General features: G+C 32.8%; 2 protein-coding genes and 1 non-coding gene across 3 annotated transcripts; 2 read left to right on the top strand and 1 right to left on the bottom strand.

Annotated features, from left to right (window-relative positions):
- Nucleotides 1-427: 427 nt before the first annotated feature.
- On the top strand, nt 428-4,095 carry LOC114259968 (uncharacterized). The gene is made up of 6 exons (XM_028200019.2): nt 428-1,199; nt 1,876-1,966; nt 2,642-2,814; nt 3,066-3,126; nt 3,221-3,278; nt 3,821-4,095. Exons 1-5 carry the CDS (start codon nt 1,071-1,073, stop codon nt 3,235-3,237), a joined length of 471 nt encoding a protein of 156 aa, XP_028055820.2. The 5' UTR covers nt 428-1,070; the 3' UTR covers nt 3,238-3,278; nt 3,821-4,095.
- Nucleotides 4,096-8,421: 4,326 nt separating this feature from the next.
- LOC114259995 (uncharacterized) lies at nt 8,422-9,385 on the bottom strand. The gene is made up of 2 exons (XM_028200031.2): nt 8,758-9,385; nt 8,422-8,648 (listed from the first exon to the last, which is right to left on the bottom strand). Exons 1-2 carry the CDS (start codon nt 9,083-9,085, stop codon nt 8,632-8,634), a joined length of 345 nt encoding a protein of 114 aa, XP_028055832.2. The 5' UTR covers nt 9,086-9,385; the 3' UTR covers nt 8,422-8,631.
- Nucleotides 9,386-10,943: 1,558 nt separating this feature from the next.
- TRNAP-AGG (transfer RNA proline (anticodon AGG)) lies at nt 10,944-11,015 on the top strand. The gene has a single exon. It is a non-coding gene; the product is annotated as a tRNA-Pro (tRNA).
- The last annotated feature ends 6,011 nt before the right edge of the window (nt 11,016-17,026 follow it).

Here is a 17,026-nt window from a genome sequence, read left to right as displayed (position 1 = left end):
AAAAATTATTAATTGACTTGATAATTTATTAATAAAAGGGACAATTTATTATGAAATAAAAAATCTCATAGATAGAATGTAATTTTAAAATCATAAAAAACGATTCGCATTTTAATCAAATCTCAAGAAATATATTTATAATTTATTCATAATTCTAATATATAAAAAAAAAACTTATTAAAATATAAATCTTTTGATGAAACATTAAAAAAAAATTATAAACTTATCAAGACATAGGGACAGTTTGGCAACAAGCTAAAAAAAAGTTAATTTTTTGACTTTTTAATTTATTTAGCCAAAAAAACTAATTTTTTTGTCAAAAAAATTATTAAAAATATCAAAAAAATAATTTTTCACCAATTTTCTAAAACACCACATAGAGCTGCGATATTGAATTTATAAATCTCCAAATGTCTTTTAAAAACTTCTAAGTTTGTCAAAATCTTTCGGTGGAATGGTAGGGTTGTTATTATCCACTTAGGTATTCGTGGCAGTAAAACGTTGGAAGAGACCACAGCAGTGCCACGTTATACTCTGATTGTTTTCCACGTGGCATAAATCTGGTACATTTTCCACATAACATAACAGAAACTGAAGAACAAACAAACCAACAAACAAAAAAACCAAAAAACAAAAAAAACAAAAACAAAAAGATGAGAGAGAATGCAGAGATCGTAGGCGAGAGAAAAATCAATCTGATATAGAGAGAGAAACAACAGAGATATATGAATGTATATGAAGAGAGAGAGAGAGGGAGAGAGAGAGTTTGTGCTGTTCTATAAATTGGTGAGAAACGGTTTTGATTTCCCTCTCTCTCTCTCACACACAAAAACACAAACACATCAGCGATCTCTCTCTCTCTCTCTCTCTCTCTCTCTCTCTCTCCGTTTCTTCTTCATTTGTTTTCGTCTGCACTTTCTGTTTGTTTCTCTGCAAAATTTATCAGCCATTTCGTTCCTTCTGGGTACTCTTTGACGGTGGTTGTTCTATATATTTGACACTCTCTCTTCCATTACTCTCATTTGTTGGTATACGAAGAGAGTTTTAGAGAGAGAGAGAGAGAGAGAAATATGGACGAGAAGAAGCAAATGGGTTCTCCTTCATCTTCCTCATTCACTTCTGATCTTTTCGGTTCCAAGGAGTCCTCTGCTTCATCATCTTCTGGAATTTTTGGGTCTATCTTTGAGCCTTCTTCCAAGGTATTCATTCCCTTTTCCCACCACTTTGAATTGTGTTGATTGTGGACATTTGACGAGTTCTTTGCATTTTCTTTGAATTATTTGATTCAATTTCAGTTTTTCTGTTATTGGGTTTTGTGCATTTTTCTGAGTTTTGTTAATGGGCATCAGTTTTTGTGGCTCTGTTCTTCTGTGGATTCGTTGTTTGAAACTTTTTGAAGACTTTGAAGGTTGTGTGTCAAGTTCTTGCTGTGAATTTTTAATGAGTTTTTGTTTAACTTCATCAAATTGCGTAATAGGCCACGCAGATAAAAGAGAACTATATGCAATTTGACGTAGTATATTGGTTTTTCTTGAACCTCACCATATTTGGGTATTTTTCAGTCAGTCGAGAAAAGAATTAGGAAATCAAAGTAAAATCTTGCAATAGAACTTATTATGGGTTCAATTAAAATAAGTACCATGTGATGATGGATGAGTGAGATTGTGCTTGTCTATGCTTGTTGGTATTTAATTTTGTTTGAATGAACTTGCAATGCAAGTTCTGTTTCAACCCAATATATTTTGATTGTTGCCATGTTTGCCTATGATTTGATTAAATCAAATATTTGATTTTTTTTTTTTAAATATTATGTTTTTCTCTTCTCAATTCTTTATTGTAAGAAACCTCATAAATTGTTTTTTGAAATTGTTTTAGGTGTTGGGGAGGGAGTCTGTGCACTCTAAGGCGGTTGAGAAGAAGCAAGACTCTCCAAATCAGGTTTGGAGCACCAAACCTGGAGCTCAAGGTTTGTGAAGGGATTAAGCTTTACATTGCTGTTGCGCTTATAGTTTGGATTCTGTAATTTTAGTTGGAGCTGTTTAAATTATCAATGAAATGATAATTTAATTACGCCTTTCTTTATTTGTATGCGCGTTAAACCTGCATTTTCTTTTGAATACCGTGTCATTTTGATGATTGATAGTGCTTCTGTAGAGATCTATTTGGTTCGGTTCATCTTTATGAATGATCTATTACTTTCTGAACTATAACAATCTTGCAGTAGTTCATATAGCCTTTACGAAGATCAACTTTCATTACTGATTTTCTTAATTAGGCAGATTTAGAATGTTTAACTCAATCACCCTCATTTGTGAAGGTAGTTCACTCCATTTGAAAAAGGTTTAAACTTAACAAAGTAGTTTCTTTCTTCTTCTTCTTCTTCTTCTTTTTCTTCTTCTTCATTTTTTTTTTACATGAAGATAAAATAATTCCTGTTAACCCATTTTAATAAAAGGATTCCAAATTCTACTCTGGATAAATTTAAAACAGTTGGTGGAAACTGTTGTTTCTTGACCAATTAGTCTAAGTTGCAACCTTGACTGAGATCTGTTTGTTTTGCAAATTCTTTAAAATTTGGTTTATTGGTATTCTTTTTGGGTTTTCTGTGGTTAGAATTTTTGCTAATTCTTCTCTTTTTTAGACACTATACCTCGGAGTGGTGAAGGTGAAAATCAAAACATACCTAACAGGGACATGAGTCCTTTTTATCAGGAACAAAGAGTACAACCATGTGACCTCAGCTCATCGATATATTATGGCGGTCAAGACATCTATTCTCAACCTCAGACTACCCAAGGTTCTGGGCACTCAACGGTGAGTCTATGCTATGCAGCTCAGGAAGCACGATAATTTTGCTAATATTCAATTTACGACATCTCTAAAATTGAACAAGAAATAATTACTACCTATCCAAAATGCTCTCTTTTTGAAGAATTCTGTGCCTTGCTGGGCTAGATGGGATTTGCACGGGAATATCACTTACAGAGTGTACTATTACAATAAAGATCCATTAATGAGTCTTCACAAATATGACAATATGCTAAAATGTTTTCTAGTCTCCTCAGGTCAATCAAGATGGGGTAGAAGATGATTCAGGCAGTGCTTCAAGAGGAAATTGGTGGCAAGGTAGGATGATTGTATGTCTGTGTCAAATGTGCATGGAAAGTGGTATTACTAGTATTGGCTAACATCTTTGTTGATCAAATATTTGCTTTTGCAGGGTCTCTATATTACTAAGAACTCACCAACTATGGTGTGTGAATTTCCCATATACTCAGGTATCGTATTTTCTACCTCATGGTGGAAGTCTCCTCAAGTTTCACATGAATTTCGCTCACATCTGTTAGATCACAAAAGTGTCATATATTGTTGATCTGAAGTTATTATTGTGTAGGAAGCATATTCATATTCAGCACTTAGCACTTAAATTTGTTATTTGAGATAAATGCGTTTTCAGATTTGTTCTTGTTTATTACACAATCAATAAATCTTGGGGATACAAAAAGAAAATGGAAAGATAAAAAATAAAAAATAAAAAATATATAAAAGCAATCTAGTGTGTGAGGCTCCCACTAAAGCAGAGTCTAGGGAGGATAAGATGTACTTTGGCTTATCCTCATTTTTGGAGAAACTGTTTTTATGACTCAAATCCACACCATCAGGGACACTAACAGCAATCCTTCAAATGGAGTGGTTTTCTATGTTTATGCCATGTCTCCAATAAATTATATGCATTAGTGGGGAGTTATTTCACTTTTGGCTACTTTTTGTTCTAAATTGATATGATTTTTAGCTGTTATCTTTCATTACTTGTTTGCAGGATGTCATATGCATAGGATAGCAGTTTATCATATCTCATATATGTAGAGGATGGATAGTAGCAGTTCGTTGCAGACGGTCATTTGTCGCTTTTTGCAGCGAAACATCAAAACCATCATATGTAGTCGTAGTTTATGTACTATTTTATACCTCTTTTTCTTTTTCTTTTCTTTTTCTTTTGTCATTTTCGTCTTACTATTGTAAAAAGAATGTTGAATATGATGTTTTGCTGTAAAGGATGTTTGATTTAGTGATTTTATGCTTTTTTACCATCAACTTGTGCTTTGTGGTTGGACAACTTTGAACATGAAGTTGCCTTGTGTGCTTTCTATGTATATATGCTTTTGATTATGTTGTAGAGATGAACTCCTTTTACATCCAAAGTCATGAAAATCTCTCATCTCTACTGGATTTTACGACTGTTTATAAGTTGAGGGCTTGAGTGCATTAAGGTTACCTTATGAACAGAGTCTGCATCTGTGACATGGAAAAGCTCAAAACAATGTTGAATTGCAATACATGAAGAGTGGAAACTAAGGTTTTGTTTGGATCTTGATTTGTGGAGGGAAAGGAAAAAAGGGAGTCTTCTATTTTCCCCTCTCCATGAATCCAACATCCAAACACATCATAAAAGTTTTCTCAACAAATTTTCGCAAATATACACAATAAGTACATATATCTATTGGTAAACTTCTACATTTCTACAAATATACCTAACTAGTATCGGTGAGACACGACATGGAATACAAACAGGAATAAAACAAGATTCTAGATTATCAAATACATAAGAACACAAAGATTTATATAGTTCATCCTAGAATAGGGCTACTCCACAGTCGTTGTAGTTTCACTATGATTTGAAATAGTTACAATACAGTATAGAGATGTTATACTTTAACTATAAATACGTAGTATTAGGGTAACATGGAAGAATTGTAAATTATCAAAAATATCCTTATTCTAAAAATACCTATATAGAGAGAGATGCAGCACTCAACTATAAATATATAGTATTAGGGTAACATGACAGAATCGTGAAATATCAAAAATATTCTTAATCTCCAAAAATACCTACGGTTAAGTGATGTGTTCAGTATTTATCAGAACCCACACTTTCCTGTTTCAAATTCTCTCAATGATCCAAAAAAACTAATGTGATAGAGAGGTAGTTTAGAACAATGGACAGAAAAGAATAGGACATAGGGATGGCAATGGATACCCTACCCTGTGGGTATCCATGGAGACCCAACCCAAATACATGGGTTTTCCCCTCTTTTTCTTATCCATTGGGTAGGGTAGATGATATTCTTTAAATATCCACAGGGGATGGGTTGGGGATGGGTACCCACTAATTTCCCCATATGTCTTTTTTTTTTTTTTTTTTTTTTTTTTTTTTAAGATTCACAACTAAAACTAAATATACATTCAATCTTTTTTCTTTTTTTTATTTATTTATTTTTTCAGGTTCACAACCAATTTTTTTTTTTTTTTTTTTTTTTTTTTAAGATCCACAACCAAAGCTAAATATACCTCCAATCTTTTTTTATTTTATTTTTAAGGTTCACAACCATTTTTTTTTAAAATTTTAAGATTCACAACAAAAGCTAAATATACATTTAATTTTTTTCCTTTTTTTAATTTTTTTTAAGGTTCACAACCATTTTCTTTTTTTTTTTTAAGATTCACAACCAAAGCTAAATATATATTTAATTTTTTTTTTCTTTTTTTAAATTTTTTTTTTAAGGTTCACAACCATTTTTTTTTTTTTTTTTTTTAAGATTCACAACCAAAGCTATACATTCAATCTTATTTTATTTTATTTGGCTCAACAATAAAATCAAATACACATTAATTAACATTGTCACATTATTCTTGTCAAATTTTATGCATATCTAGAATTTTTTAAATTTATTTAAAAAAAATTAAGGACATTGTCTAGTGTAGGTTTCGGTTTGCTTTTCTATGTTATTTTATTTTGTTGTGTATTGTAATTTTCAGAATGGTTTGCTTGTTCTGAAATTTCAATTAACGAGTATGAATCTATTTGTTTTATGTTATCACATAATTTATACAACATATATATATATATATATATATATGAATGTATTTGAAAATAAGGAAATTGTAGAGAATCAAAACAAGCATGAGTTGTGATTGGTTAGAAATGATGGGTACATAGATTTATTTGCTAGAAAAACAAAAAGGGGATACAAAGTCATACTAAATAATTTTTTTTAAATTAAAAGAATTTTTCTTAGTTATGAACAGATTTAACTGAAATCAGTTTGTTTCCCAATGTTATGCTTCATTTATTTAGATAGAAAATATTTTTTAATGAAAAATATTTTTTATAAAAAGAATTCAAAATATATTTTTTTATATTTGGTGGTGGTGGTGATGGAACGAAGGTGAAAGTAGAAATTGTTACATAGTGGTGGGGTGATGGCGGCAGTGATGATAGTAGTGGCTATGGTGATGGTAGTGTGACAGTGAAAGTGAGAATAGTGGTGATGGTGTTGTGAAATTAGTAAAAATTTAATTGAAAAAATATTTTTTGTTTTTTAAAAGTAACAAACAACAAAATTCGTGGGGGACTAAAGGAAGAAGATGGAGGATGGATTGGGTGTGGTAATGCATAAATATCTTAAAATGAGTGGTTCAGATTTGTTAAAGGTATAATTAGATTTTGGATAAATTAAAATGAATTGTTCAAATTTGCTAAGAGAAAGATGGTTTAATGTCTAAATTGTCCGTGGCTAACAATTCCTTGTTTATGCCCTGATGCAATTTAATATGAGTCTTATAACACTTTCTTCAAACAAGCTTTTTGATTTTCTCAAAATTATATATTTGATTATTATAAAACAAACTTTTTAATTAATTAATTAATGTGTATTTGATTTTGTTGTTGAACCAAATAAAATAAAATAAGATTGAATGTATATTTAGCTTTTGTTGTGAACCTTAAAAAAATAAAAAATAAAATAAAAAAATAAGTTGTTAACATTAAATATATTAAAAAAGAAAGAAAAAAGATTGAAGGTATATTTAGCTAAAACCTTTATAAAAAAAAGACAAAAGAAAAACAAAAAGGTTGTTAACATTAAATATATTAAAAAAGAAAGAAAAAAGATTGAAGGTATATTTAACTTTTGTTGTGAACCTTAAATAAAAAAATAAAAATAAAAATAAAAAAAATTGTTAACATTAAATATATTAAAAAAGAAAGAAAAAAGATTGAAGGTATATTTAACTTTTGTTGTGAACATTAAAAAAATAAATAAATAAATAAAAAATAAATAAATAAATAAATAAAAATTGTTAACATTAAATATATTTTAAAAAAAAAGAAAAGATTGAAGGTATATTTAACTTTTGTTGTGAACCTTAAAAAAATAAATAAATAAATAAATTGTTAACATTAAATATATTTAAAAAGAAAGAAAAAAGATTGAAGGTATATTTAGTTTTTGTTGTGAATCTTAAAAAAAAAAAAAAAAAAAAAAGTGGTTGTTAACATTAAATATAAAAAATAAAAATGGGGATTAAAGTGGGTTGGGGAAAATCCATACCCATTAAAACATGGGGAGGGTGATACCCATGGAGAATGGGGAATGGGGAATGGGGAAAATTTATTATAGGGGAATGGGGATGGGGAATTAATATCCACCCCATTGCCCCCCATTGCCATTCCTAATAGGACAAAGAATCCCACGTGAGCCTGACCCTAGGGCATGTTCTGTTTTGTCCCACAAACACCCCTATCACCCCTTAGTACATCTGATTTAAATCCATGTTGTCATCTTGTTGAAACTACTAAATCAACTTTGGAATGGACTGTGACCCAACAAGCATAATTGTCCTATGATCTATACTGATATGGTTTTGACCTTGGATCTTTTAAGTAGATGTTATTTTTTGAATGTTTTGTCTGATTGAGATTTTAGATCTTTAAATTGAGGTTATTTTCTATCCAAAACACAGCTGTCGTCTCTCTGTGGTCACTATGTTTTGTTGGTTTAAGATTATTGAAGAGCATAGACAAAGTCTCTGCATCTATATTTTAGTAGAAGTTGATAGGTTTGACGTTACCATCTTGTTTCTAAGTACCCAATAATTTTGTTCTGCAATTGTTGCTTTCTCTAAGCTATATTTTACGGGTTTCATAATTTTTTGTGACATGTTTTCTTAACTGGGCTTAGGTTCCCTCTATCCCCAAATTCTTTTAACCTTATATCTTAACATTGGATTGGATATCATGACTGCGTTGAAATTCTAACATGATCTAATGAACAGGAGTGTGTTAGAACATGAGACAGATTTAAAGACAATCCCAGGCCTCGAGTGTTCAATAAAGAGAGTATGGAACCTTTGTCTACACGATGAGGTCAGAGAGACAAAAAAGATCCACGTGAAAGAAGGGGACAAGTGGTCCTCAACCTCGATTAAAAATGCTCATCAACTATATAGTTTGACCGAATGTGTAAATTCTGTCATTTTCTGTCTTGTTTTGTTTCTTATCTTAAATTATTTTTTCTCTGCCATGCAATTAGATCAGACGGGTCAGAGAGATCCACATGGAGAAAAGGGGACAGGTGATCCTTTCCCAATAAAAAACTCATTTAATGGGTGATAAAAGGGTTGGGAAGAACCAACACAGCTTCAAACTGATATTTTACATACATTATTTATGATGCATACATACAAACTGGCAACTGTTATTGGCTAGTCACCATTACACAATTATCTACTAGCTTCTTTTAACTACCTTGCAGCCACTGCATGGCCCTTGGAGTTCTTCATTACACCCCTTCAAGGCAGTGTATAAGCTGCAAAACAACCATTGGGTTTCATCAAAGACATGACAAATAAAGGGTTCACAAAAAAAAAATTAAAAAAATAAAAAAAATTAACAATGGGTTAATGAAGAAAACTTACATCCACACTTGTAACCAACAGGGTGGTCAGCGAGGTTGCAGCGCTTGGGGATGGTAATAGCAACTTCCGGTTTGATCCCGGAGCTCTTGGCAGTGTCAGAAAGCATAACAGCACAAAGGCAGCCCGGGTTCTGCCCTAATTTCTTCACCTGCTGGCAGCAATTATCAGGGACATCAGATTTCTCATCCTGTGCTGCCATTGCACAAGGGGCCAATTTCAAAGCCTCCATTTCTGGAGTAGACTTCCCACATGCCCCGGCCCCATTTGCCGTTTCAAGCCCGCCAATGACGACGACCACAAGCAAGCCCAAAAGGCAGATTGCCTTCATTGGAACCGCCTTTTTTTTTCTACGGGAATGTATTGAAACTTTGTTAATCGCTCGGTTTTATACTGCAACGTCACCTCAAAAGGCCACTTGCTTGAGGAGCACTAAGTACTAATGGAACAAGCACTTGATCAAAATCAAAAACACCATGTACTTTATTGCAGCATTAACACTTGTTTTGTGAAATTTCACAGTTGTTTTTAGTCCCATCAAGGTTGGTACTTCCAATACTAGTTTATCACATAAGATGGAATCATCTTAGTGAAAGTAACAGATAAGTGGAAATCCTACATTGAAGCCATTTTCCTGAAAGTGTTTAACAAACCCTAAACCAACAACTCTTCTGAATCCCATCACCAACACTGCAAAACCGATAAATTTAATGAACAATAATAAAAAAATCTTAAGCTTGATAAACCAGAGAGCTTCTTTGAACTTTGCTTAGCTCAGTGGCCTGTCATCCCAACCATATCATGGGGATCCTTATTTTTTTCAAATCGAATTTTTGAACTTATCCATACCGAGGGTGGGTGGGGCAACCACCCCCGAGTTTCGAAAATTGTCTTTATCGTAGTATTAATTAGGGTAAATTACATTGGCACCCCTGAGATTTATGTTTATTACAGTTCTTCCTGACATTTTCAAAATTACATCTCCCTTCCTGAGATTTAAAGTTTCATTACAAATTGTCCCATGAGATTTAAAGTTTCATAACAGTTCCCCCTTCACCGTAATGATCATCATACATAAAATTAAATTAACAGGAGGATCAATGTAATTTCTCAAATGTGAGGAGGGAAATTGTAATAAATATAAACCTCATGGGGTGTTAGTATAATTTACCCTATTAATTAAGAATGTGTTCGAATCATATAAGTTTGCCCGCCTAAGATTTGTGGAAAATTATTGGTGATATTACAAGCTTAATGTACAATTTTTAGTTGTAGGATTTGTGGAAAATTATTGGTGATATTATAAGCTTAATGTACAATTTTTAGTTGTAGGATTAGTCTCACTAACAATATATAATAATTCTTGATCAAAAACAGAATATATATATATATATATAATAATTAGAAAAAATTAGTGAAACATTCCTCTTTAACTTTTAGTAGTAGGAGAAGTCCAATATATTTTTTTCTTATTAATTAAGGTCCCTCAATAATATTATTAGAGAAATTTTAGTTCGTCACAGAGAAATTTCACAAATTTCTTTATGACAAATTTCTCCGTAATGAACTGAAATTTCTCTCTGATGAGCTGAAAATTTTCTATGCCAAAATTTCTGTGTTGAAATTTCTCAGTGAAATGTTGACGGATCCCAACTATTATGAAAATGTTACACGTCATTTATTTTATAACATTTTAATATTAGGAATCATAACAAGAATCTCCAAAATCCTTGATGGGGGTAATTCCAATCTCAGTTCACAATGTATCAAATCAAAGGAAAAAAAAAAAAAAGAAAAAAAAAATTCTCAGTTCACAATGAAAAAAAAATTATATTAAAAAAAAAAGAAAAGGAAAAACAGGGAATAGGTTGAAAAATTAGGTGATGTTTGAGTCAGAACAAAAATAAAAATTATTCCCAATAAGTCCTACTTCTTTTTCTTTTTTTAAAATTCTTATGAGATCCTATTAACACATGTATAACTAATAAAATGTTTAAGGGTGTGTTTAGATATTGTATTATGGTATTGATTTGTAGAGGGAAAAGAAAAAAAGTAAGGACATCTGGGGAAAAGGAGAACAAAGAGAAAAAAAAAAAAATCGTTCAAATTTTCTGTCCTTTTTCCTTTGGGAGTTTAAACAGAAATAAGTATATATATATATTATTTTGTGGTTAAATTTAAATATAATTGGGTATTTGGTCTAGTGGTATGATTCTTGCTTAGGGTGCAAGAGGTCCCGAGTTCAATTCTCGGAATACCCCATTTATTTTTTCTATTGACTATCATTATATATAATTCTTCTTTTTCCTTCTTAATTTGTGTATGTAGTTATTTTATTTTCAATTATTTTAACTTGTATTTTATAGCCTTTCAATGTATATATAATTCTTTTTTTCTATTATTTGTTTTTATTAGTTCTATTTTTATTTTTATGTATATGTAGTTATTTACTTTCAGTTATTTTGTGTAATTTGTTGCATGGGTACAACACTCTTCAGTATTCTTGTCGATTTGCCTCTCTTTATTTTTTTAAGGATTAATTATATTAAAATTCCTTCAATTATATATGAATATTAATTTACTCCATCATATATGAAGCCGTACATTTTAACTTTTTGAATTAAAAAAATGTATTGTTTTCATCCCTTTTAGATGACCTTTAAAAAAGAGTATTTGCATGACTTCTATAATTGAGGTAGTCAATATGATTGGGGTTTATTAAAAAAAAATAAAGTGATATATATATTAATAATTGAGGGAGCTTTGTTATAATAATTATTTTTTAAATTTTTTTACGTCAATGTGGTAAATAAACAATCAGAATTTATATGAAAGTATGGTGTTGGATACAATTAATCAAAAATTGTTGGAGACACGCAATTTAAATTTCTAAATTTTATTTACAATGATATGAGAAAGTATTGAGGTTCTTAAGAGTAATGGTAGAACTTTTCTAGATAAATGGAGTTATGTATTGACCCTCGAATAAAATCATCAAAATATGCTGACTTCTATTTTTTGAAAGAACTGAAATCCGAGATTCGATGTCAATCTTCATGCTCATTCTTCACCTTTATTCCTTCGGCTTTTATGTTGGGTTTGGTTGGAGGATTTTGGGAGGAAATTGGAAAGGGAAAGAAAAAAGATATGTGAAACTAGATAAAATATAGATATATTTTATTCACATTTCACATAACTTTTCCCTTTTCTTTTCAAATCTCTCCAACCAAACACAACATTACTGAATTTTTTCTGGGTCCTAGCTTCACTCTGCTTTTACGTCTTTCTCTGCTCCAGCCCGGCTTGATGTTTTTCCCATTGCCACTGAAATGATTTATAATGTGTATTTAATGGAATAATGGTTGTGTTATCTTTTGAAGACTCTTGAACATTTCTTGAAAGCTGTGGATGAAATCACTTTCACGGATATCAATGAGTTGGCACATGAAATTATCTCTTTGCCGTTTACAGTGGCATTCATATGGAAATGGTAATTTCTCACTTTCCAAAAGTTTATATAATCTTGATTTCCACTAGCATTCCAATGTGAAAGTGAAACCCCTTTAATCGTTTCTTGCAGTTGTTGATGTACCCTGCTGCAAATGCATGAAAAGAATGTCTATCATGTGATTGAGGGTTGTTTTGAGTAGTTAAAAGTTGATTTTTAAAATTTTTTTTTTAAAAAACGTATATAAAAGTAGAGAGGTAATATAAATCAAAATAATTAAAAAAGTTGACTTTTGATTTTTTTTTTTTTGCTCTTCTCAAAAGTGCCCTGGGTGCATGGTTGCGCTTCAACCTGGTTTTGGTCATATTATTAGATTCTAATTTTTTATTTGAAGTGGTACTCTTTTGATTTGAAGAGGAGTTTAATGGATCAATGAAATTTTGATTTTAGATTTGAAGAGAAGTTTAGTGGATCAATGAAATTTTGATTTCGAAATAAATCTTGATTTTATTGTTAATAGTTTGCTGGAATCGCTGGTGGGAGTTTTATTTGTGTGTAAATTGTGTAAATCCTTAGTCTGCTGGAATCGCACGCAATGTGGATTGGTCCAGATACTAGTAGGCACCCAACAAGGCCCAGCTCACAGGCCAAATATTAAAGCCCAGTAACTTTGAGAAATCAATGCTGAGTCAGGACCAATAGCATTCAAATACTTGTTAAGCAGAGGCTTAGCCACGTAAGCAAACAAAGATCTTACAAAGTTATTGCACCAACATATCAACCATTCAATGAGGCCCTCATAACATTAAATGCGGCAAACCCATCACGCCGGAGAAGGCATACTCACCATGAACGATGTCAACTAGGCTATAGACTTTCGGCCAACAAGACAGCTTGGAATGGACAAGGAAATGATAAGCAAAAGATACAAGAAAGTTTTCGAGAAACGTCAAGGTTAAGTCTTTCTATCCCCTCACTTCTCACTCTCTCTCTCAAGTCAATCTGCTCTCACCTATCTTGATCGTCGGAGTGCCCGTCGGGGGATTATCTCCTTGTAGCTCGGCTTTTCGCGCTCCCTTTCGGAAGAATGAATAGCCCTTACAGTTCGGACTCCACTTGTATGTTGGTTTTGATTCTGATTTCACAAGTGCAATGTGAAACAGTGGAAACACAAAAAGAGTTCAAATCCGGCAATTTTTCTTGGAAAATCGATGTTTGGATCAAATGCCAAAAATGGACTGCTTTGCCAGATTTCAGAGCTACCACCTAAATATTTATTTTTGAAAATTTTAGAAAACTTATGACTCGTGCCAAAGGCCATTAGTTCGTCATTACCAAAGTGTCTTAGTTCGGGAACTTAGGTATGAGAGGGGAAGGTCAATAATTGAACACCCCACTCACCCGATCAAAGATTGGCCTCTACTAATCATGATGTGATTTTTATGTACAGTATATGCTCTTGTTCTATATGTAACATACAAGTGTAGACTAATTTCATGAAAAGTTGAAACGTTTGATTCCATGTTTGTTTTGAAAAAAATGTTTTGAATATGTATCACTGAAAATGGTGATCGCATATATACATGAATCAAAGTATCCCAATTCCAGTGATTAGCCTTCATCCACAGGCATTCAAGCAGTTATATCAAATAAGCAGCAAGTCTCATGGTAGAAATGCTTACCTTAATGTCTGAAGGCGAGTCCAAAAAGAAAGAAAATAATTAGAAAAAAAATGCATAATCCTAATTTAATGACTAATGCAACACACGCAACGTGCAATTAAGGTTCGGCTACTAGTATGACATGTGAGTCAATTCAAGGCATGTGATAACACATGTATGCAAGTAAGGAGTTTGAATTTGACATTTGAATAATATGATGAGCCGAACTTTTATGCATGTAAACGAATGGATGTAAATTATGAAAAATGCTAATTAAACATGATGTCCCTAAACCATCATAAGCAGTGAAATAAAAGGAAGAAAGAATGGGGGTTGGAAGACGTACAACTTATTACATATTTGTCCTCGCGAAGGAAGGTTCGAATGTCCAAATGTCCGAATAAATAATTATTACAAAGCCGAATGAATAATAAATGAAAGGAACTGTCTAATTTATTACAAGAATTGATGTAAGACAAGCCTTGACACAATAAACTCGGTATAACGCCCGACCGAATTCAATTAATCATATTGGTTCTTTATGTCAGTTGTAATCTAATTTTAACCAATTTTATTAGCCTTTTTTATTACGTTTCAATTCCTTTATCTTTTCTCCTGTTTGTGCAAAAGTGATATTTACGTCCACTAAATAAAACGCAATAAAGAGAAACAAGCATCAACTTTACCCGAGAAACAAATCTTATTTTCTTCGGGAGAAATTACAAAGGAAGAGTCAAACTTATTTACAAGCAATAAGGGATTCCAAGTCAAACTCAAGATGTGCAACAAGAACTAATTAAACTCAAAAGAGTGATAATGACTTAGAAAAACCCAAACTTGAGTGATAATGACTTGAAATCCAAACTTGATAATAAGTGATAATGACACTTTCTTTGGTGATTTCTAAGGGTCAATTAGTCCCTTAAAAGTAAACACACTGATGAATAAAGAGAAACGAAAAATAACATATTGTGCTTTAGTATAAGATCATGTATACATTTGGGGTAGTGAACCTGTAACAACCCTCATACTGTTTACCGACTTATGACTGATTGATTACCGATAACCATCGATTATCGTTAAAACTGAACTGATCGTGACTGATAATGGGACGGGTAAAAGTACTGAACTGACTGACTAAAATTGGAAACCGAATTGATGGAGTATATGTTAGCTGAATTGCATTCTATCTGTTTGATTGTATGATTATCTGTTCATGCTTATATGTTTAAACTGCTAATTGAAGGCCTTATCGGCGGCCGAACTGGGAATTGATTAATGTTTTATGATCTTCGTAATTAATGTGATTTTATGGTGTATTTACCTGAAAACTGATTAGGTATGATTAAATTAGATTAAATTAAGCTAATTAAAGAGTTGGACTTAATTACCATTTTGCCACCCTTAGTGGCCCACTCAATATAACATATTTGAGCCTCAATATACACTTAGGCAACATTTTGCTCAGCCATTTTCTTGCTCTAGCCGACCAAGAGAGGGAGAGAGTGAGAGAACTTGGAATTCATCTTGAAGAATTGCTTGGATTGAAGTGTAGATTCCACATTGAGCTTCCCTATCCTAAATACAAGACTTAAGGTAGCTCCATTGTCTTCTTGTTCATGTTTTGAGTGGATTCTTGCATGGTTCATGTCATATTGATGGAGTTTAGAGCCAATCATGGGTTAGATGTTGAATTGAAGCTTGATTGTTGCATGCATGTTGCCATTCTTGAGTTTTGAGGTTGTAAGTTCATGTTTCCTCACATGCATGTTCATAATTTTGTAATGGTCCATGATTTCATCATGTTTTGAAAAGAATTGGCTCTTTAGAACATCAAATCGAAGCTTCAAAGTGGTTTGAATTCATGCATGTTGCATGTTCATATTGTTCTTGAAATGGATTTGAAATTGGGTTTGAATAAAACACCCTTGGGCTTTGATCTCTCAAATTGAGTTTTGAACCATGTTTAACTATGAGTTCACATGTGTTTTCTGGAAATTTAGCCCAAGAGGTCGAGTTTTGATGCTTTTGAACTTGGTTTTGAGCTTGGAGGTGCAATCTGGGTTTTCCAGATTTCGCATTTCCGCTCGAGCGGGGGAAATGCCGCTCGAGCGTGGAATCCGAGCATCCAGCATCTTGCACTGTTTTACAGTCCGCTCGAGCGGAAGATTGGGCGCTCGAGCGGAGTCATGTCTCAAGCTCGAGCGGGCATCGAGCGGGGATTTCACCCATCCAGTACTTTTACAATACGCTCGAGCGGGAAAGTTTACGCTCGAGCGTGTACCTTTGTTTGCCTGTACGCTCGAGCGGGGAAACCTGCGCTCGAGCGGGACTCTGTTTTTCTGAAAATCCTGAAAATGCTTTTAAATGTGCATCTTTGCATCCTCATCCCATTCTAGGCATTCTTAGGCCTAGTTTAAGACATCTAGATGAGGATATCGTTGTAGAACACACCAAGGCAATTTAGGGATTAAGTTATGATATTTCCCAACTGTGTAGCTTAGTGTGTGTTCAATCTGTTCACTGTGTAGGGTTGGCGACTGGGGAGACACGCTCTAGCTTACTGTAGCCCAAACTCTGTGAGTAACAATTGTGTAAAGATATGTTCAACTGATTATCTTTTGAATACTGAACTGAACTGTTTACTGAACTGGTATTATTTACTGAATGAATGTATGTCCTTTATTTCTGAACTGTACTGTGGCATCCTTAGTACCTACTGTTTACTGTTACTGTTACTGCGACAGAATTCTCTGTCGGTTCCCTCGTGGAACCACTACTGTTTACTGACTGATGGCCATCATTACTGTTCGGTCTTTTAAGACCTACTGTCACTGTTATGCTAATGGATGTACCACATATGACTGTTTACTGTACTGAACAACTGAAATACTGATTGAATTGAACTGTTTTTCATTACTGTAAGGACATTCATTCTAAACCCCTTTACGCTTTATGTTATTCACTGGGCTTTAGCTCACTGCTCATATATATATATGTAGGTGTACAGGCACCAGATCGGAGCTAGGAGCGTCAGGGTAACTCCAGTTTTGTCAAGCCAGCCTTTGTGCCTCACCGCGAGGTTCCGAGTTGCCATGCTATGGCTTTGGGGGTGTTTTGTTTGTTTCCCCCGTCTGTCTCCATACTGTTTGGATTACTGTAT

The sequence above is a fragment of the Camellia sinensis genome, chromosome 10 (genome assembly GCF_055761805.1).
Source record: "Camellia sinensis isolate YWXY chromosome 10, ASM5576180v1, whole genome shotgun sequence".
Lineage (NCBI taxonomy): Eukaryota > Viridiplantae > Streptophyta > Magnoliopsida > Ericales > Theaceae > Camellia > Camellia sinensis.
This window is presented reverse-complemented; position numbering and strand designations above follow the sequence as displayed.